Source organism: Penicillium verrucosum (genome assembly GCF_028828655.1).
Source record: "Penicillium verrucosum strain IBT 35672 chromosome Unknown utg000002l_segment0_segment0, whole genome shotgun sequence".
NCBI lineage: Eukaryota > Fungi > Ascomycota > Eurotiomycetes > Eurotiales > Aspergillaceae > Penicillium > Penicillium verrucosum.
Window position 1 is genome coordinate 5,506,088 of NW_026643211.1, and position 15,679 is coordinate 5,521,766.

The window sequence follows — 15,679 nt, forward strand, 5'->3', positions numbered from 1 at the left end:
AGGCTTCAAATCAACGTATGATATTGATTTAAGAAGAAAGAGAAAGGAAGAGGGGAGTATCATATAAGCAACACTGGAAGGCACCGCGGTTCTTTAATGCGACGGGGTAATAGTCAGCGACGATGTAGTTATGGCAAATATTGACAAGCTAGCTAGTATGCTCAATGATCGACGGTGATATGACCCTAAATAGGCTGCACCGAAGAGTCTTGCTACTGGTATTGAAGATCTATAACTGAAATCTTCTTGAGAGACGTCGCTGAGCTGATATGATGAGATTACCGGTCCAGTATCAATCAGAATGGCCAGGCTGATCTGCAACTGATCGTCATGATGGAAGGAAGCATGTCCTGATCGAGTTCTAAGGCTACCGAGGGCGGCAGCCGCCTTTCGACGGGGGTAGGTTATGAGGGCCTAGGAGAGAGGATATTACCAAGCTCATATTATTAAGCATGAGGCATATGGATCCTCAGAACATCTTACAATAAGAATGAACAAGTTCTTACCACTATCTGGGTATTCCATAACAATTGTTGAATAATGCCTGTACAACGCCATTACTAACCCTAAGTCCAAGCCCCTAGCCCAAAACGCAATTCCATGTCCGAAAGAGCAGATAATCAAATGCGATAATGTGCCATGTTCTTCTTGATCTCGTCCACGATCTCCACGGCCTCATTGGTACTCCTTGCTTCAAAGTCATAGCGCTTCTGCTCCGTGGCATCATTGCCGCGCACGATCATCACCCGGAAGCTCTTGGGGTGCCGTCGGCTGACCTTGGATCCGATCACATCGCTAAAGCTGATCGACCGGGTCTTACCACCGGACGCCGTTTTGCCCGTATCACCGGGCACGATATGCATGTAATCATTTTCGAACGTAAGGATCCGGTGGTTGGATGCTGTGAACGACATGGGTTGTTTGCGGAACACATGGTATCGGCGGTAATATCCGCCCAGATGGTCCTGTTTCTGAGAAGATGAGGGCAACATGCGCTGGGCGCCCTTCTTGGCCTCCTTCTTGCTCTTTTTGGACGTTGTCGGGTCGGCGGTTTCCACCATCAAAGGCGCGTTTGGTGATGAGCTGCCTGGTGAGGTGCCGAGTGCAAGGGGCCCGCCGCCGAAGCGACGACGCACCAGATCAAGTTCTGTGATGCTGCCCAATGCCTCCACTGTGCGGTCGAGTGGTGCAATCGTGTTCGACCCCATCACCTTTAAGAGGTAGTTGCCCTTATCCTGCCCCCATCGTTTACATACGGAGTCCAGGATCTCGGCTATGTAGCTGTCGGTCGATGTGTTGATGGTCATGACATGTGCGGAAGCCTCCATGTTGATAAAGCGAATCTTCAACGTCTTGGAAACACCGAGGCGGGGAGTGGCATGCGAGATCGGTACAACAGGGCGGTCAGCAGGAGTAAGAGTGCTGTGGTTGAGCGCAGACGAGAATGGCTGGCCTAGGATGGGGTTTGCTCGGGCTGGTGTGGTTTGAGGGGTCTTTTTCGCAGCGGGTTGAGTCCCCGGGGTTGCAAGATTTGCCGACTGATCGGCCTCTTCTGACCCAACGCTTGAACTAAACTGTGGATATAGGCGCTCATTCTCCTCAAACTCCAATTTCGATGCTTCAACCAGTGCGAATTCATCGTACGGCTTGCCCCTTGACCGTCCTCGGGACTTGGCAGATTGATTGTTGTTTGACGTGAAATCCGTCATTGGAAGAGTCCGCCCAAGCGCTGGGAAGTCATATTCGACTTCGCCATCATCGACCATCCGTAGCGTCCATCGGTTCACGGTCAAATTTTCACGACTAATTGCTGGTCCGCGAGCGTCCGCCGAGTATTTCCATAGCGCAAGACCAATCGTCTCAGCAACAGTCACCTGTGCGGGCTGTTCTGCAAGCTTGGACTCGCGTGTAAGTGGCAGATCCAACGGGTCCTCAGGGTCGCTTGAAAAAGGAACGTAGATCTTCAAATACAACGAGTCCTCTTGGCCACGCCCAGAGAGCACCACGAATTTATCCACTGGATTGCTCGGTGCTCGCTTCCGGGACGTAAGCTGGCTGGTTAACAAGCTGACCGGCTGTAACATGCTGATAGGCCGTGGCGGGGGAAGATCTTGTAATGCAGGAGCCGGAGTGCGATGCTTGCGCGGTGAATTGTTCTGTGGCCCTGTGCCAGACGGTAGCTTGTTCATCATAGCCATGGGCGAGGACAAATTCAAACCGCCCGCCACACCTGCCAGTAGCAAGGAGCCAGATCCCGCCGTATTGTCAAAGTCAGAGGAAATTGCAGACCCAACAGACTCGGCACCGGAGTCCTCGTCCTCATCCTCTTCGTGGAGTTCCCCGAGAGCCAGGCTCTCTGCACCTCGGCTGCCAGTTCGCTCACGCCGTCTGCGTGAATACTCGACAACCTGATCACTCGCGGAGAATTGAACTTGTCCTTGTTTGTAGCCTCTGGTATCGGTTTCGTTATCCGTGGACAGATCACTGCTAGTAGTTGTATCTCGACGGGGCCGTGGTTTTACTTGGCGGTATTGACTTGCAAGATTTTGTGTTGACGCAGATGTGATCATCACTTCTGGCCGTTCCCTCGTGTCCCCGGAACGTATTGGAGAGGAGTCGGCTCGATCTCGGCGGATGGGCATTTTGTCGAATTTGATCTGGTCAACAGCACTGTTCTTTGTCAGATAGGAACGAAGGATACCGCGCAATAATTCACCAACCTCCCAACGTTGTCTCCATCGTCGTCGCTGTCGTCACTCAGGTCGCTGCTATCGTCGTCCTCTGCTTCCGCTTGTCTCTGGACCTCTTGTTGCCTTTCCCGTCGAGTTTTCTTCTTTCCGCCACGTGCGTGATTCCGCCGCGCAGTCATGTCCGTATGGCTCTTGCCGGTCACCATACCACCATCATCCTCGCCATCTTCCAGGCCTAAACCTTGCAATTCGTGGCGATGGGGTTTTGCATCTCGTTCTGCTAGCCTGTAATATTCAGACGAAACGTTCGCCGTTGTTGGAATGGGTGGGGAGTAAGTGCGCTTCAGGTGGGAGGAACTGTGTGTGTTGGGGTACGCGGCGGCGGTTGACCAGCCCGCCGCACGGAAGCCAGGTGTATTCAGGACGGAATCATTGACGTTGATAAGTCGGTCCCCGATTCCATCTTTGATTGTCGAGAGATATGAGGAGCGTAATTGCCAGATCGTAAAGCTATATTCGGGTTAGTCCTTGGAGACCTTTCCGCGGCGATTTGAGGGGGCGGTCTGCAATTCCAGACGCGACGTACTCTTCATTGTGAAGAAGAGACATATTCTCGGCTTTCACGAGGACATATGTCTTGTCTGTAGTAACCCAGGAGTGTGCTATGTAATGGCGATCGAGGTCTGGATGATCACAGCAACTCTAGCTCAAAGCGCATGCTCGGGGTAATAAAGGGAGAGATGAAAGCGAATGAGACTAGCTCATATAGCTCATACAGGACCAGCCTGGAAAAAAAAAAAGATCAAAAAGATAAAGATATCAGGAAAGGAGAGAAAGGAGCGTTGTATGCCAAATGCCAAAAACAAGAAGAGAGGGAACTTGGGTGTTCTCCGCAGATCGGTTCCCCGCCAAGGGGACTCAGTCGGTCACCCCTACCAACCCTTCCCAACTACACCGATTGTACATACAACAACACACTTGACGAATCAAGTATTGCTACACAAGTTACAATGCTCTCAATCTCGAGGAATATTGAGTATTCTGTTCGTGGAACATATTATACCCACTATAAGCAACTACTCCGTCTCAATGGTATGTGGCTGATGATATGACAATAAGCATAGTAGTAAGTTTGGACATCGTCGAATTGATTCCAGCGTACAAGCAAAGATCAGAACTACCTAAATTGAGCCTTTCGCGGCATGTATTCCGTATTGAATAATACAAGATACAAGATACATATATAGATAGATATCAAAACGGTCTCAATTCCGGCATAAAAAACATAAAAACAAGTGCATATAACCCTTAACGCTATACCTTCTGTACTCCTACCCTCTCCTTCTTATCCTTCGTAGTATATAAGATATGCAAGGTCTTTGGTTCTAATAACTAATTCCGTTATAATTAACTAGACACTATATCTAGTAGTAACCCTAATCTCCTTAAGGAAATCAAGAGTCTCTTTAGTAGTATACCTAGGGGTATTATCGTATAGAACAATCGGATCTTACTCCCTCCTTAGACAGAAGAAGCCTTCTACTATAATACGTGTAATGTAGGATTCACTATATAGGTATGGGGACTTCTAAAGTGAATTGAATCTGAATTGAATCTGAATTGAATGTGAAGTGAATGTGAAGTGAATGTGAAGTGAATGTGAAGTGAATGTGAAGTGAATCTGAAGTGAATCTGAAGTGATATAGGATAGACTGTTGTTTCTGTTTTTATAGACCACTTTTTGGCAGGAAGTCACAATGTTCGAAGAGGAACGACCTCAGTCCAAAACCAACAGAAATGTTCTCCTTGATCTTTCATGCATTCTTCAGATCTAAGTGAAATAGCCCTCACTGCCGTAATTCTCGTCAATTTATTAGACTCAAGTCACTCAACCACGGCTCAATTGTTACAACTCGACGGTATGATCAATACCTAGGTACTCACTTTAAAGTTAAGCGAAGTTACAGCTAATGATCTTAAGGAAAGAGCGTCCCTACCTCTGGGTATATAAGGAAGCCATTTCCCCCAGGCCTCCAAATCTTAAACTATCTCATAACCCGCATCAAAATACTAGGGGTATACGGGATAAGTCCCGTATACCCCTAGCATTGCACCGACCCAGAGGCCTGGAAAGGCCAGCTAATCGGTGGCCTCCTTGGGGTGTTCGCCCTGGGTTTGATTTTGGGAACAATAGTATGGATTGTCAGGTATGTTTAATCTGAGTTGCCCTCTCTTGTTATATCCATCGTTCTAATAGATATATGCGTAGGTTCCACGCCCTCCAGGTCCGGTTAAAGGACCCACAGATGATTATCAGCGCAGAATACGAGGAGAAGAAGAGGGCACAGAGACCTCCGTGGTAGAGGTTCTGGAAGGGTGAGTAACACGAGAAGCGCTTGTGGGAATTGTCACCAATACTAACCAAGAATGTCTCTCTAGCAAACAATGCCACCACCACCGATGGCACCACCACTACTCCCTCCAACGATGCTGTTAATGACGAGATGCCCACCCCTCGCCTAGCAATCCTTTGCGACAGCCCGTAGGCCGAACTTCTAGGTTCGGAGGGAAAGCCCTACATCTAGAAGCCAAATTCTAGAACTCGGTTTGAGTTCGTGGCCCCGCGGGGCCTCCGTCTACCTTCTCACCTCGACGCCGACTCGAAGTAGTCGTGTTGTTTGCTTATTCCAACCACATACCCCGGAACCGGCCAGGATGGTGGATCCGCTCATCCTTTTCCTCGCGCAGGCCGTCCCTGCTGATCATAGTACACAGAGATGTACTGCGGTTTGGCCTTTGGTTTGGCCTTAGGTTCGGAGTTTGGTGTGGTCTTTGGTATGGTCTTGGTTTCGACTTGGTTTGGATTGGTTGTGATTGTTTTCTCGATATATGTCTTTGTGGTTTTTGTCTTGGGGGTTCGTGTCTGTTTTATGAGCCCGACCAGAGAGGTATGACAGAGTTCTGATCGTTTCTTGGTTTTGAATACATTCATATTACCCATCATTATATGATCAATTCCATCTTGTACAGGCTATTTTAGTCAAGCTGGGGTAGACCAGTTCTAGCCTAGTTTGTAACCTGGTTCAGGCACTGCGACAGGCGACTACAGGGATCACCGTCACAGAACTCTCTCATTGGTTTATATTGCCTGGTAGTAACTACTAGTTATGTAGTTAGTAGTAATATTGAACCCATATGATGGCTTATAATGCCTTATAAAAGATATATAAAGAGACATTCAGCAAGCCTACACAAAACAATAGGTTAGATAGCAACAGCCGAGATGAAAGACGTGAAAGAGAAGAGAAATACGAAAACACGTCCAGATGTAAACTAAATTGGTGTGCTCAAGAGATATCAGATTAAAATGCACCAACCCTATGAAAACATGCTTCTTAAAAAATAAATGAACAATATGCTACAAAAAGAATAATGATCTCTCAAGCCTTGGCCTTGGCCCTACTCTTACGAGCCTTTTTCGGCTTTTCATCCTCAGCATCACCATCACCATCGGCCTTCTTCGTCTTCTTGCCCTTGGCCGGCGCCTTCTTTTTCTTAGGCAAGGTCACATACTTGTCCTTCTTCAGATCAAGTTCTTCCTCGTCCTCATTCTTGGTCTCTTCGACAACTTCTTCTTCATCGGATCCTTCAAGGGCATCTTCAATATCAGGCTTCTCCTTCTTTGTTTGCTTAGGTGCCACAACACTGCTGGCCTTCATGAATGGCATGGGGTGCGAACGCGAATTGTACAGACGCGTGAAGGTGGCTTTGGTCTGTGTCTCAAGTTTGATTTTAGACTCGTCCATTGGGCCGAGTCCTAGTTCAACCATGGAATCGAAGTCCTCGCGAGTGAGATAGTATTCATCCATGAGATCAATGACCGAGTCGACGCAGTCCTTGCCTTCGTCCATCATGCGGCGTATCATCTTCTCCTGGAGCAAGGGCATGTACTGCTGACGGATCTCGTCGCGGTTACCTGTGGTACGAAGACGCATGTGGCCCTGTATTTCCTTGACGTACCGTGATAGTTTGCCTGAAGGATAAATTAGTTAGAGAGTGTATACAGACGATGGGTGCACATCTAAAACATACCATGTTTGCTGTTATTGCCCAGCCAGCTAGTAAATGCAGGCCGCTCATTGAAGTTTCCGTACTGGAAGCTGGCCGGCCGCACGAAGCTGAAGATCGCATGGGTGGGCATAAGACTCCACTGCTGCTGGGTGCCGTGGATCATGCGGTCGACAAGATCACCGTCACTGATGCTCGAGGCGGCATTGTCCAGCAATTCAAGTGATTTCAGTCGCTGTTCCTGGCCATGATATTTGCCTGCAAGAGCGGGTTTGGTCTTGAGGTAATTCTCCTGAAGCATCAGGTAACTGAACTCGTGGTCGTTGAAATAAAGCTCGACCTTGTCATTCAAGGTAGCAGTGGAACTCGGGGAAAACATTTGGGCGCTTAGAATTTTGCTGACAATATCCCACGGCTTGAGGATGATGTTCTTCTCCCACGACTTTGACATCTGCTTGCCTTCGTCGTAATTGAGACCCTTTTGATCCAGTCTTGCGGTGGAAAGCATGTTGATGACCTGGCGGATATCGGCATGTGTTCCTTCAATGAGGCCGTCAAGTACAGGAGGCGGAATCTTGAGGCCTTCTCGGAAACAAATAGTGGACAGCCTTGCCCGAATTTGCTCAGCAGTCGGGCGTCTGAATGGCACGTCATAAGTGATGAAGTCGAAAGGTTTCATCTTTTGAAGCTTTCGTTCATTGCAGATAAGAATGATTGGAACCTTGGTCTTCTTGACAATGGCTGCGACAGCTCCTACACCTCCACGATCACCGGCAGACATACCATCAACCTCATCCATGATGAGGACGATCTTTTCTTTTCACTCTCCACTTGCTTGCCTTGTCCGGCAAAATATCCTTGCAATGATGTTGTATCTAACACACCCAGGGTAGAGCTTTCGACAAGCTTCTTACTTCTGGTGTCACTGGCGTTGGTCTCCACGGTATCGAATCCTTCCAGCTTCGCCACGAGATGGGCTGCTGTAGTTTTTCCGATTCCCGGGGGACCATGAATAATAACAGCACGGTATATTCCCGAACCGTCTTTACCACCCTTTTTGAAATCGGCCTGAGCATTGGCATGCCAGTTCCGCAGCCAGCTCTGAATCTTTTCCACGGCACCTTTATTACCACAGATCATACTGGTTGATGTTGGGGCATACTTCGTCGTCCAGAGATCACCAGATGATGTGGGCTGTGAGCTTGGTGGCGTCTGAGATGCTGTGGCGGTGATCTTGGGTCCTTGAGCCGCAGCCATCTTTCGTTTTTGCTCTTCTCGTTTCTTCTCCTCCGCATCGATTTCGGCCGCCATGGCACGGACTTTGGCCTCGTCAGCTTTCAGTTTCTCGGCGTACTTTTCGGCTGCCTTTCCATCACCGCCGTTGGCAGGTAGTCGTCGAATTAATTCGAAGAGACCGTCCTCGTTGATAGTCTTGATCTTATGCTTCGCAATGGTCTCAAGCTTCTTTGGGCCGGCATCACCTCCGAGGACAACATAGCTCGTTTTAGAACTAGGAGCCCCAACGACTTTGCCTCCATACTTCTTCACCAATTGCGCACCCTCTTCACGACCGAGGGATTCCAGAACACCGGTGAAAACGAATGACAAGCCAGCAAGGCAGTTTTCTTGCCCAACGGGCATTTCCTTAGTCCCAGTCGCTGCCGGGTCCCGGCTTTGCTGTGCTCCGAATTTGAATTTCTTTGGTTCACCCTTAGGAGGTTCTGGAGCCTCAATCGTAGGAATGCTGTCGAAGATATCTTGGACCTCTTTGCTTTCTGGTTTGTCCTCCTTTTTAGCCTTTTTCGGGCTAGCCTTTTGCTTTTTCGCAGCTGGTGATGTTGCGGCCTTGGCCTTTGGGGCTGCCTTTTTGGGTTCTTGGTAGTCACCATCTTCATCCTCGTCGATGAGAACTTCCGATTTGCGCTTGCGGCCAGGTCGAGCCTTCGGAGCAGGAATCTTGGGGAGATCTTCCATGACCACGTCATCCTCGTCATCGCGAGAAGATTGCTTCTTTTGTGTCCTCTTCGATGCTGCAGCGGCTGGCTTCACCTCAAGCATTTCGAAGTCACTGTCCTGGTCGCTATCATCCCCGGCCACATAAGCGTCCTCTCCTTTGCCGGCCTTTCCGTATTCGGTTGCAAAAATGTCATCGGCGCCGAGATTTTCATCCTCAAGGACGCTTGTGGCTTTCTTTGTTGATCCTCGGGTAGTGCTTCGTCCTTTGTTCACAGGTTCTTCGGCAGTCTTCTTGGGTTTGGGACTTTCGGCAACAATCTTGGCTTTATCGGGCTGAGCTTGCTCAGTCGGTTTGGCAGGTCGTGTCTTCTTCTTACTGGAGGCGAAATAGGCGGAGGAGGTTGTAGGTTCTTCTTTAGTGTCTTCAGGCTTTCTGCAAAGAAAGTTCATCAGTCAAATGGTATGAGAGCATTTCAACCCAGCGATCGACATACGGCTGATTCTTGGACTTCGCTTTGGTAACGGGAGCTTTGCTTGGTGCTACATCTTCTTCCTCGTCACTGTCATCCACAACTTTCCTACTGCCTGTTCTTTCGTTAGACTAGTGGTGCGGGAGTATGGATTATGGAGAACATACGCCTCTTTCTTGTGGTGGATGAGTCCTGCATTGTCAAATTATAGGTTAGATTATAATCTCGAGCGATTCAAAGGGCGCCAGGTCACATATAAAGTGACCAGGACCTCCTCTCATGAGCAAGGCACCAGCTTACCTCTTTTTTGGCCGCGGGCTTCGCGGCGGCGTCGCTGGAGCCTTGACCTGGCTTGCCGCCAAAGAAATTCCGGATATCCATAGTGAGCGTCAATCAATCACACAGAATTCGGCGTAGAATAGTAGTTGGGGAATTGGTCTAAGACCAATCGAGCTCTTGCCGCAGCGTTTGGTAGGTCGCGAACGACGCGACACACTCCCGGGAGACGTGACCGGCTGACGTAAGGCAGCACTTTCTTCCTTTTTAGGATTAGCGTACATAAGCTATGTACAGCCCTGGAGCTGTTGTTGTATGAACTATAAGAATAGTGAAAGCAGAGTAGGACTTTGCGTAGCCCATTGAATAACATAGGTTATGCATAATACTTCTATGGTAGGATGAACCACCAAGTGCAATTACGAGCCTTGGGAAAGGGCAGGAGGATTACCAGACTTTGAACATACTATAAATGTACATAACTAGTTATAGTTTCACCTATTAGGCAACGCAGCGCAGAACCTCTACTAATACAATCAAGTACATCTCACACCAATAATGTGGTGTTGAGAGCTACTCTAGAATGAAAGATGCTGTACGTAGTTACATAGTGGACTGTCATTGCAGCCTGATTTACAAGGCCAAAAGGTACATTAAGTGTATATGTCACGTGTATACCACCCTTCCCCTTCGGGACTAGTGCCAATCATCGAAAAGTGCCGGAGTAACGAAGCCTTTCGCAACATTGGTATATCTCGCCGCCTCCCTCCTCACAATGGGTCCACAGATCAAGATGTTTGCTGGACCGCTCTCCGCCTGCACGCGGCCAACCTGTACGAACCATTTAATTCCCAGAAAATCCATTCGGCCGAAGACTAACAGTGCGACACAGTGTCGGGACCGCTGGCCACCTTTTCTCTATCACGATGCTTCTCTACCACCTCGCCCGCCCTTGATTGGCTGACCCCGAAATTCCAAGAAAAATCCAAATCCCCCAAAGGTCGCCCTCACGTCGCTACCGGCGGATCCACCCGAGGAACAACAGTTGTGTGGGGAGACTTCGGTCTGCGCATGAAAGACCACGACCGCCGCATGCCCGCATCGGCGCTGAAGATCGCCGAAGAGACTATCAAGCGGCGGCTACGAGGAATGAACTATAAGCTGTACAAGCGTGTCAGCGCCAACATTGGTGTCTACACCAAGGGTAACGAGCAGCGTATGGGTAAGGGTAAGGGTAAGTTCGACTACTGGACTGTCCGACTGCCCGTGAGCCGAATCGTCTTTGAATTGAAGGGAGATGTCCACGAGAAGATTGCCCGCGAGGCTTTCAGATTGGCGGGCCACAAATTGCCTGGTAGGTTATGCATTCTCTACATGTACTATTTTGGGGGTACGAAAGATGTTCATTCTCATTCATTAGGTCTCTGGGAATTCGTTAAAAAGGATGACCCCCCTGTCGTCGGTATCACAAAGCTCGGAAACGGTGTCACTCTCGACTCTCTCAAGCGGGCGCGCAGAAACCCGCCTCTTGGTACCAACGACCTCGCTTCACCTCCGGAGAGCTCCTCCTCCAGCTCCGAACCTACCCAATAAACTGTCGTTTCCCGCATGATACCGTTTTCCCTTTTTTTTTCATCGGTCATGTCTTTTGCTTTTGTCGTCGTCTTCGCCCACTAGGCCCCGACACCAGACCCAGGCCCGTACCCCTGCTGTCTGCGGGCCTTGGCCACAGCATCGTCCTCGGCACGTTTCATATCTTTTGTACATTATCATCAGCTGTTTGCGTCTCTTTGGGAGCCATCGAGGCACGGGCCCCTCCGATGGATCTTTTGTCTTGATACTAGGAGTTTAGACAAGGAAAATATATTCAGCATTTACCTTTACCAGAGTCTGCGATCGCTCCCATGCCTAGCTTCTGGGCCTGGAAATCCTCGTCATTGCTTTGTGCCGGGGTATGTGTTCCTAGCCCAGGGCCAACTTCGCTTGTAGTGTGCTTATCGCCGACTTATATGAGGTCAGTCATTGCTATAGTGCACTCAGGATTATCTCCGAGGAAGGACACACCCCCTAATTGTCCAGTTTGCTTTAAGGGACTTAGTGTGAATTGTCTGATAGACTCATATCTGTACCCTGTTATTAGTGAAGAGCAATTAGGCAATTGTAAGATGCGGTCTTGATGCAGTCCATACTGAGTGCTCTCTCCGCCGGGTTCCATATCAACAAGTCTGGAGTCGGACATTTTGGATGCTGTTCGTGTTGGGGTAGAGGTATAGTGATGGGACAATGATAGATACAGTATTATAAAAATATAGCAGAAATTCCTGATCAACAGATGAAAGCTATTCAAATGTTTCTAGTGGGTGGTCCAGTTTATGGATGACGGGGATGTGATGACGTAGGCTAAGAAGAGACCCCGTGGACTTCTGATATACACAATTCGGGGTTGATATCAAACCTATACTACTTACTACTCACAATGCGGATACAGCTTCACTGTTGAAGTGCATATATAACTATGAGTTTGAGAGATCGATGTATGCAAAGATATTTCTACTACCTCAGAGATAGTACACAATGACAAGTGATATAACGCCAGAATCCTTCAGCAAATGCCTGTATGCGCCTGTGAAAAATGGAAATAAATCGGATACCTGGGGATTTTGAAAATGCATGATTCTGCTTAATAGCAGACCATAACCTCCTCAATCCCATTCTCACCGAAAACCACCTTAGTGTACAAATCGTCATTCATCCATTGTCTTGGTTTGTTGGTAGTGAGTAATCAAAAGTCCATGCCCATCAGGTAACTAGTCTATTATTAGTTATGTCTCGGTTAGATCATCTAGGGAAAGCATACCTTTCATAGATGCGCATGAACTTGGCCACGAATGCTTCGAGATGGAAGATTACTTTCTGTATTGAGTGCTTCATTAGCGCTTGAATTGACAGCAACAATCATCATCAATGACTTACGCTTCCCAGCTTGATGCGGTGCTCATAGAAGGCAGACCACTTGATAACTTCTGGCTTCAGTGCATCATCAACTCGTTGCACGAGTTTGAATGTCAAGGTCTAGCGCCAATAGTTAGTATCTGGATCATATTAATTATAAATGTGGATACACACCTTCAAAATAGTCGTCGGTGGGATGCAATGAGTCAAAAGATCATAAAGACGTGCGCGGACATGCAACAGTCGAGCTGGTGACCGTTCGGCCAGAATCTCATCAGCCGTGAGAGCAACAAGAGCCTCCCAGTCCGGAGGCGGGATGAGAGTCTGGTCTGTAACCTTTTCACTAAATTACAAAAAAAAAGGGTAAGCCTCCAAAATCCAGTTTAATGAGTATCGAAGCGAATACTCACTTTTGCGCATAAATGGACTCAAACATGAGCAGCGCACGACGCAGATTGCGTCCACTCTCCTTTGCAATCCTCTTGTTAAGCACCTCGGACTCTGTCCATCCTTCCCTTTTCCCTGCAAGATGGAGCGCAGAGCAAATGTCGCTTTCAGTAGGCGCGGCAACCCTGACCAGCAGGGTTCGGGAGCGAATCGGTGCAATGATGTTGGAGGTGCTGTTGGCCAGGAGAATCAATCGCAGATTAGGACTGTATTTCTCCATAGTCCTTCTGAGAGCTGCTTGGGCATCACGTGTGAGATGGTCGGCTTCGTTGATCACGACGACCTTGAACCGCTGCTTCGCACCAAGATCCACCTGTTGCGTCTGCGCAACCTCTTTGAGCAATTCCTGGACGACGACTCGGTCATATTGTCCGACATCTGCGGGGGTGATTTCCAGGTGGTATACCGACGAGACAATGTTGAATTCTAGCTTTCGGTTGCTTGTCGTTTGGAAGACTCTAGCGTCGATCTTAATCTTCTCGACACCGGGGCCGTACAGTTCTTTTAGTGTTGCGATTATGCGTGTTTTCTTGCCAGCACCCGAGGGTCCATAGACCAGTAAATGGGGGAAATCTCCGCTTTGTGCCTATGGATGGTACCTTGTATCAAAATCGTGTTCATGTTCCGCGGGTCAGGGTTTCTTACCAGTGAGCGCAGGCGATCAGAGAGCTCGGGGTGATACGAGAGAGCATCAAGGGTGCGTGGCCGCAGCTTGTCCACAAGGAGAGCCATTTTGAAAACTCCGCGTAGCTGTTGAGAGTATTGAGGAAGTGGAGTGCTGGTGGTTTTTCGATAGAGGATGCGGACTGGAGAACGCGTCCAGACACGCGCCTAATTAATCACTGGTCCGTGCACGCTCCCACTATCAATGGATGCAGCAAAGCGCATCGAAGAGCTTTAATTCGATGAAGATTGTACAATTACAGTTGAATAAATTCAATGATATATACAGATATATAGTTTTCTAGGCATTTGGCAGCCTTCCGCCAAACTCCGAGATGTATAGTACATGCAAAATTTGCTTTGAGAGATGAGATGAATGCGAAAAGGCCGGACACAACACCACGCATGTTTCTGCATGTTTCTTCGTTCACCGTTGGATGTCCAAGTCTATGCAAATCCACATAGTTGAAAATACAGTACCCAAATGTGTCCTTGGTATGAGCTTCTTATGACGCGATTGGCGTCAGAACACCGTTGTCATCATATTTCGCTTCTGCTTTGGGGTTAGACCAGGCCAAGAAAGCAGCGAATAGACACAAAACTTACTGAAGAAGGTATATGAAAGGGTAATAGTATCAATACCCTTCATGTTAGGATCGGTAGCAAAGTCAGGATCAATGAAGAAGAAAACAGGCATATCGACCGATTCTCCCGCATTGAGCTTCTGCTCCTCAAAGCAGAAACATTGGATCTTGCTAAAGTACGGTGCAACCTGACCTGGCGTGACACTGTATGTTGCGACTCCAATAATATCCTGCGGGCCCTTATTCGTTGCGGTGTAGAATGCCAGCGCCGTCTCGCCGGGTAGCACTCGGACCTCGCGCTGCTGGGGAGTAAACTTCCAAGGGAGGACATCCGATACCGAGCCGTTGAATGTGATGCGTAGACGACGAGAGTCTGTCACTGGTGTCACACGTGCAGAGGTATCACCGTCTCCGGTTCGGTGGGTGAGGATGGGCTGACCACCCCAACCGGTCTGTTGGCAGATCTGCAATTGGGATCAGAATGAGATCCTGTCTAGGATGTACTCTAGATCGAGTGAGAGCTTGGCATACCATTTTGTAAAGAGGGACAGATCCATATGCAAGGGCAACCGTTCCGAGGATCATACTGATAGTATAGTACCTGATCGGTGGCTTTGTTAGGACAAGGGTTCCCTCAAATGCGTATCCAATGGCAGCTCACATTGTAGAGGCATTGCGCTTTTGCGATTCTGGGGTATTAAAAGGCGTCGCGGATGTATTGCGTTCATGAAGCAGGAAATTCCTTGAAAAGTACCTCCGCTCTACCTCGAAGACGCTCTTCTGGAGGTAGATTGAGCGCTGAGGGATCGTCCCCGTCAGCACAGAGCGCCCCAACCAGGGGGTTAATCGTGAAAACATGGTTCTATGACTTCAATGGGATCAGATGTTGAGTCGCATGAGACCCAGCGTATCCTCAACACGTGACAACGCTCCCAAGCGGTTTGCAGGGTTTGCATACTCTGGGTGTCTGCGGCAAGTGATGCTTGGCACTTGCCAAGCAGGTCCACGGGTATATAACTATGGCACTCCCTACACAACAACCTTGGAAGTGGAGAGTTATATTGGACCAAGCGAGAGCCTGGCCATTATAGTTAACTGGTAATGGGACCCCCCCTTTCGAGATCCCCTTATTCCGGAGTTTGATGAAGAGGATCGCTAGAACAAACTGCTATTCGTAGCATTATCACTATTAGTGATAGTGATAATGAAATATGAGTTGTGTATTTGTCTTTTTATACAGATATTGGACAGTTTCTATTATGGTCTTATTGAGCGGGTATTCTATTCCTGGAGCATCACTGGAAAAGATCTCTCCAAGGATGCTCTATACTACCTAAGGACATCGGGAGTAGCATCTCTTAGAAGCTCCTCCTAGAGTCCCCTGCTCCTTCCTTATTTCACTCCTAGGTAGGCACCTTCCTCATCTAACCTCTCTTTCCCTTATTTACCCCCCTCTCAACCCCCCCCTCTCAACCCCCCCTCTCAACCCCCACCTCTCTTCCCCTCTCCCTCCCACGTCCTCTTTTGGTCTTCTATCTCCTCCATCGCCAGAAGCAGTCACCATCGCTATCTC

The 15,679-nt window shown here is 48.6% G+C and overlaps 7 protein-coding genes across 7 annotated transcripts; 2 read left to right on the plus strand and 5 right to left on the minus strand.

The window, feature by feature from the left end:
* Positions 1 to 620: 620 nt before the first annotated feature.
* On the minus strand, positions 621 to 3,299 carry N7516_007685 (Sin1 family protein; the record flags this gene model as incomplete). The annotated part of the gene is made up of 3 exons (XM_057220405.1): positions 621 to 2,670; positions 2,721 to 3,200; positions 3,277 to 3,299. 3 exons carry the CDS (start codon positions 3,297 to 3,299, stop codon positions 621 to 623), a joined length of 2,553 nt encoding a protein of 850 aa, XP_057074496.1.
* Positions 3,300 to 4,885: 1,586 nt separating this feature from the next.
* On the plus strand, positions 4,886 to 5,236 carry N7516_007686 (uncharacterized protein; the record flags this gene model as incomplete). Its single annotated transcript, XM_057220406.1, has 3 exons — positions 4,886 to 4,897; positions 4,960 to 5,049; positions 5,117 to 5,236. The coding sequence occupies 3 exons, from the start codon at positions 4,886 to 4,888 to the stop codon at positions 5,234 to 5,236; spliced, it is 222 nt and encodes a 73-aa protein (XP_057074497.1).
* Positions 5,237 to 6,130: 894 nt separating this feature from the next.
* On the minus strand, positions 6,131 to 9,565 carry N7516_007687 (replication factor C subunit 1; the record flags this gene model as incomplete). The annotated part of the gene is made up of 6 exons (XM_057220407.1): positions 6,131 to 6,723; positions 6,783 to 7,574; positions 7,643 to 9,147; positions 9,209 to 9,299; positions 9,352 to 9,376; positions 9,485 to 9,565. 6 exons carry the CDS (start codon positions 9,563 to 9,565, stop codon positions 6,131 to 6,133), a joined length of 3,087 nt encoding a protein of 1,028 aa, XP_057074498.1.
* A 670-nt stretch (positions 9,566 to 10,235) lies between these two features.
* N7516_007688 (mitochondrial 54S ribosomal protein uL16m) lies at positions 10,236 to 11,053 on the plus strand (the record flags this gene model as incomplete). The annotated part of the gene is made up of 3 exons (XM_057220408.1): positions 10,236 to 10,293; positions 10,353 to 10,814; positions 10,881 to 11,053. The coding sequence occupies 3 exons, from the start codon at positions 10,236 to 10,238 to the stop codon at positions 11,051 to 11,053; spliced, it is 693 nt and encodes a 230-aa protein (XP_057074499.1).
* Positions 11,054 to 11,133: 80 nt separating this feature from the next.
* N7516_007689 (uncharacterized protein) lies at positions 11,134 to 11,699 on the minus strand (the record flags this gene model as incomplete). The annotated part of the gene is made up of 4 exons (XM_057220409.1): positions 11,134 to 11,216; positions 11,339 to 11,464; positions 11,525 to 11,583; positions 11,650 to 11,699. The coding sequence occupies 4 exons, from the start codon at positions 11,697 to 11,699 to the stop codon at positions 11,134 to 11,136; spliced, it is 318 nt and encodes a 105-aa protein (XP_057074500.1).
* Positions 11,700 to 12,242: 543 nt separating this feature from the next.
* Positions 12,243 to 13,591, minus strand: N7516_007690 (replication factor C subunit 5; the record flags this gene model as incomplete). Its single annotated transcript, XM_057220410.1, has 6 exons — positions 12,243 to 12,267; positions 12,318 to 12,373; positions 12,434 to 12,532; positions 12,587 to 12,755; positions 12,823 to 13,445; positions 13,505 to 13,591. 6 exons carry the CDS (start codon positions 13,589 to 13,591, stop codon positions 12,243 to 12,245), a joined length of 1,059 nt encoding a protein of 352 aa, XP_057074501.1.
* A 437-nt stretch (positions 13,592 to 14,028) lies between these two features.
* Positions 14,029 to 14,964, minus strand: N7516_007691 (cytochrome c oxidase assembly protein; the record flags this gene model as incomplete). Its single annotated transcript, XM_057220411.1, has 4 exons — positions 14,029 to 14,075; positions 14,129 to 14,570; positions 14,638 to 14,707; positions 14,768 to 14,964. 4 exons carry the CDS (start codon positions 14,962 to 14,964, stop codon positions 14,029 to 14,031), a joined length of 756 nt encoding a protein of 251 aa, XP_057074502.1.
* Positions 14,965 to 15,679: the final 715 nt, after the last annotated feature.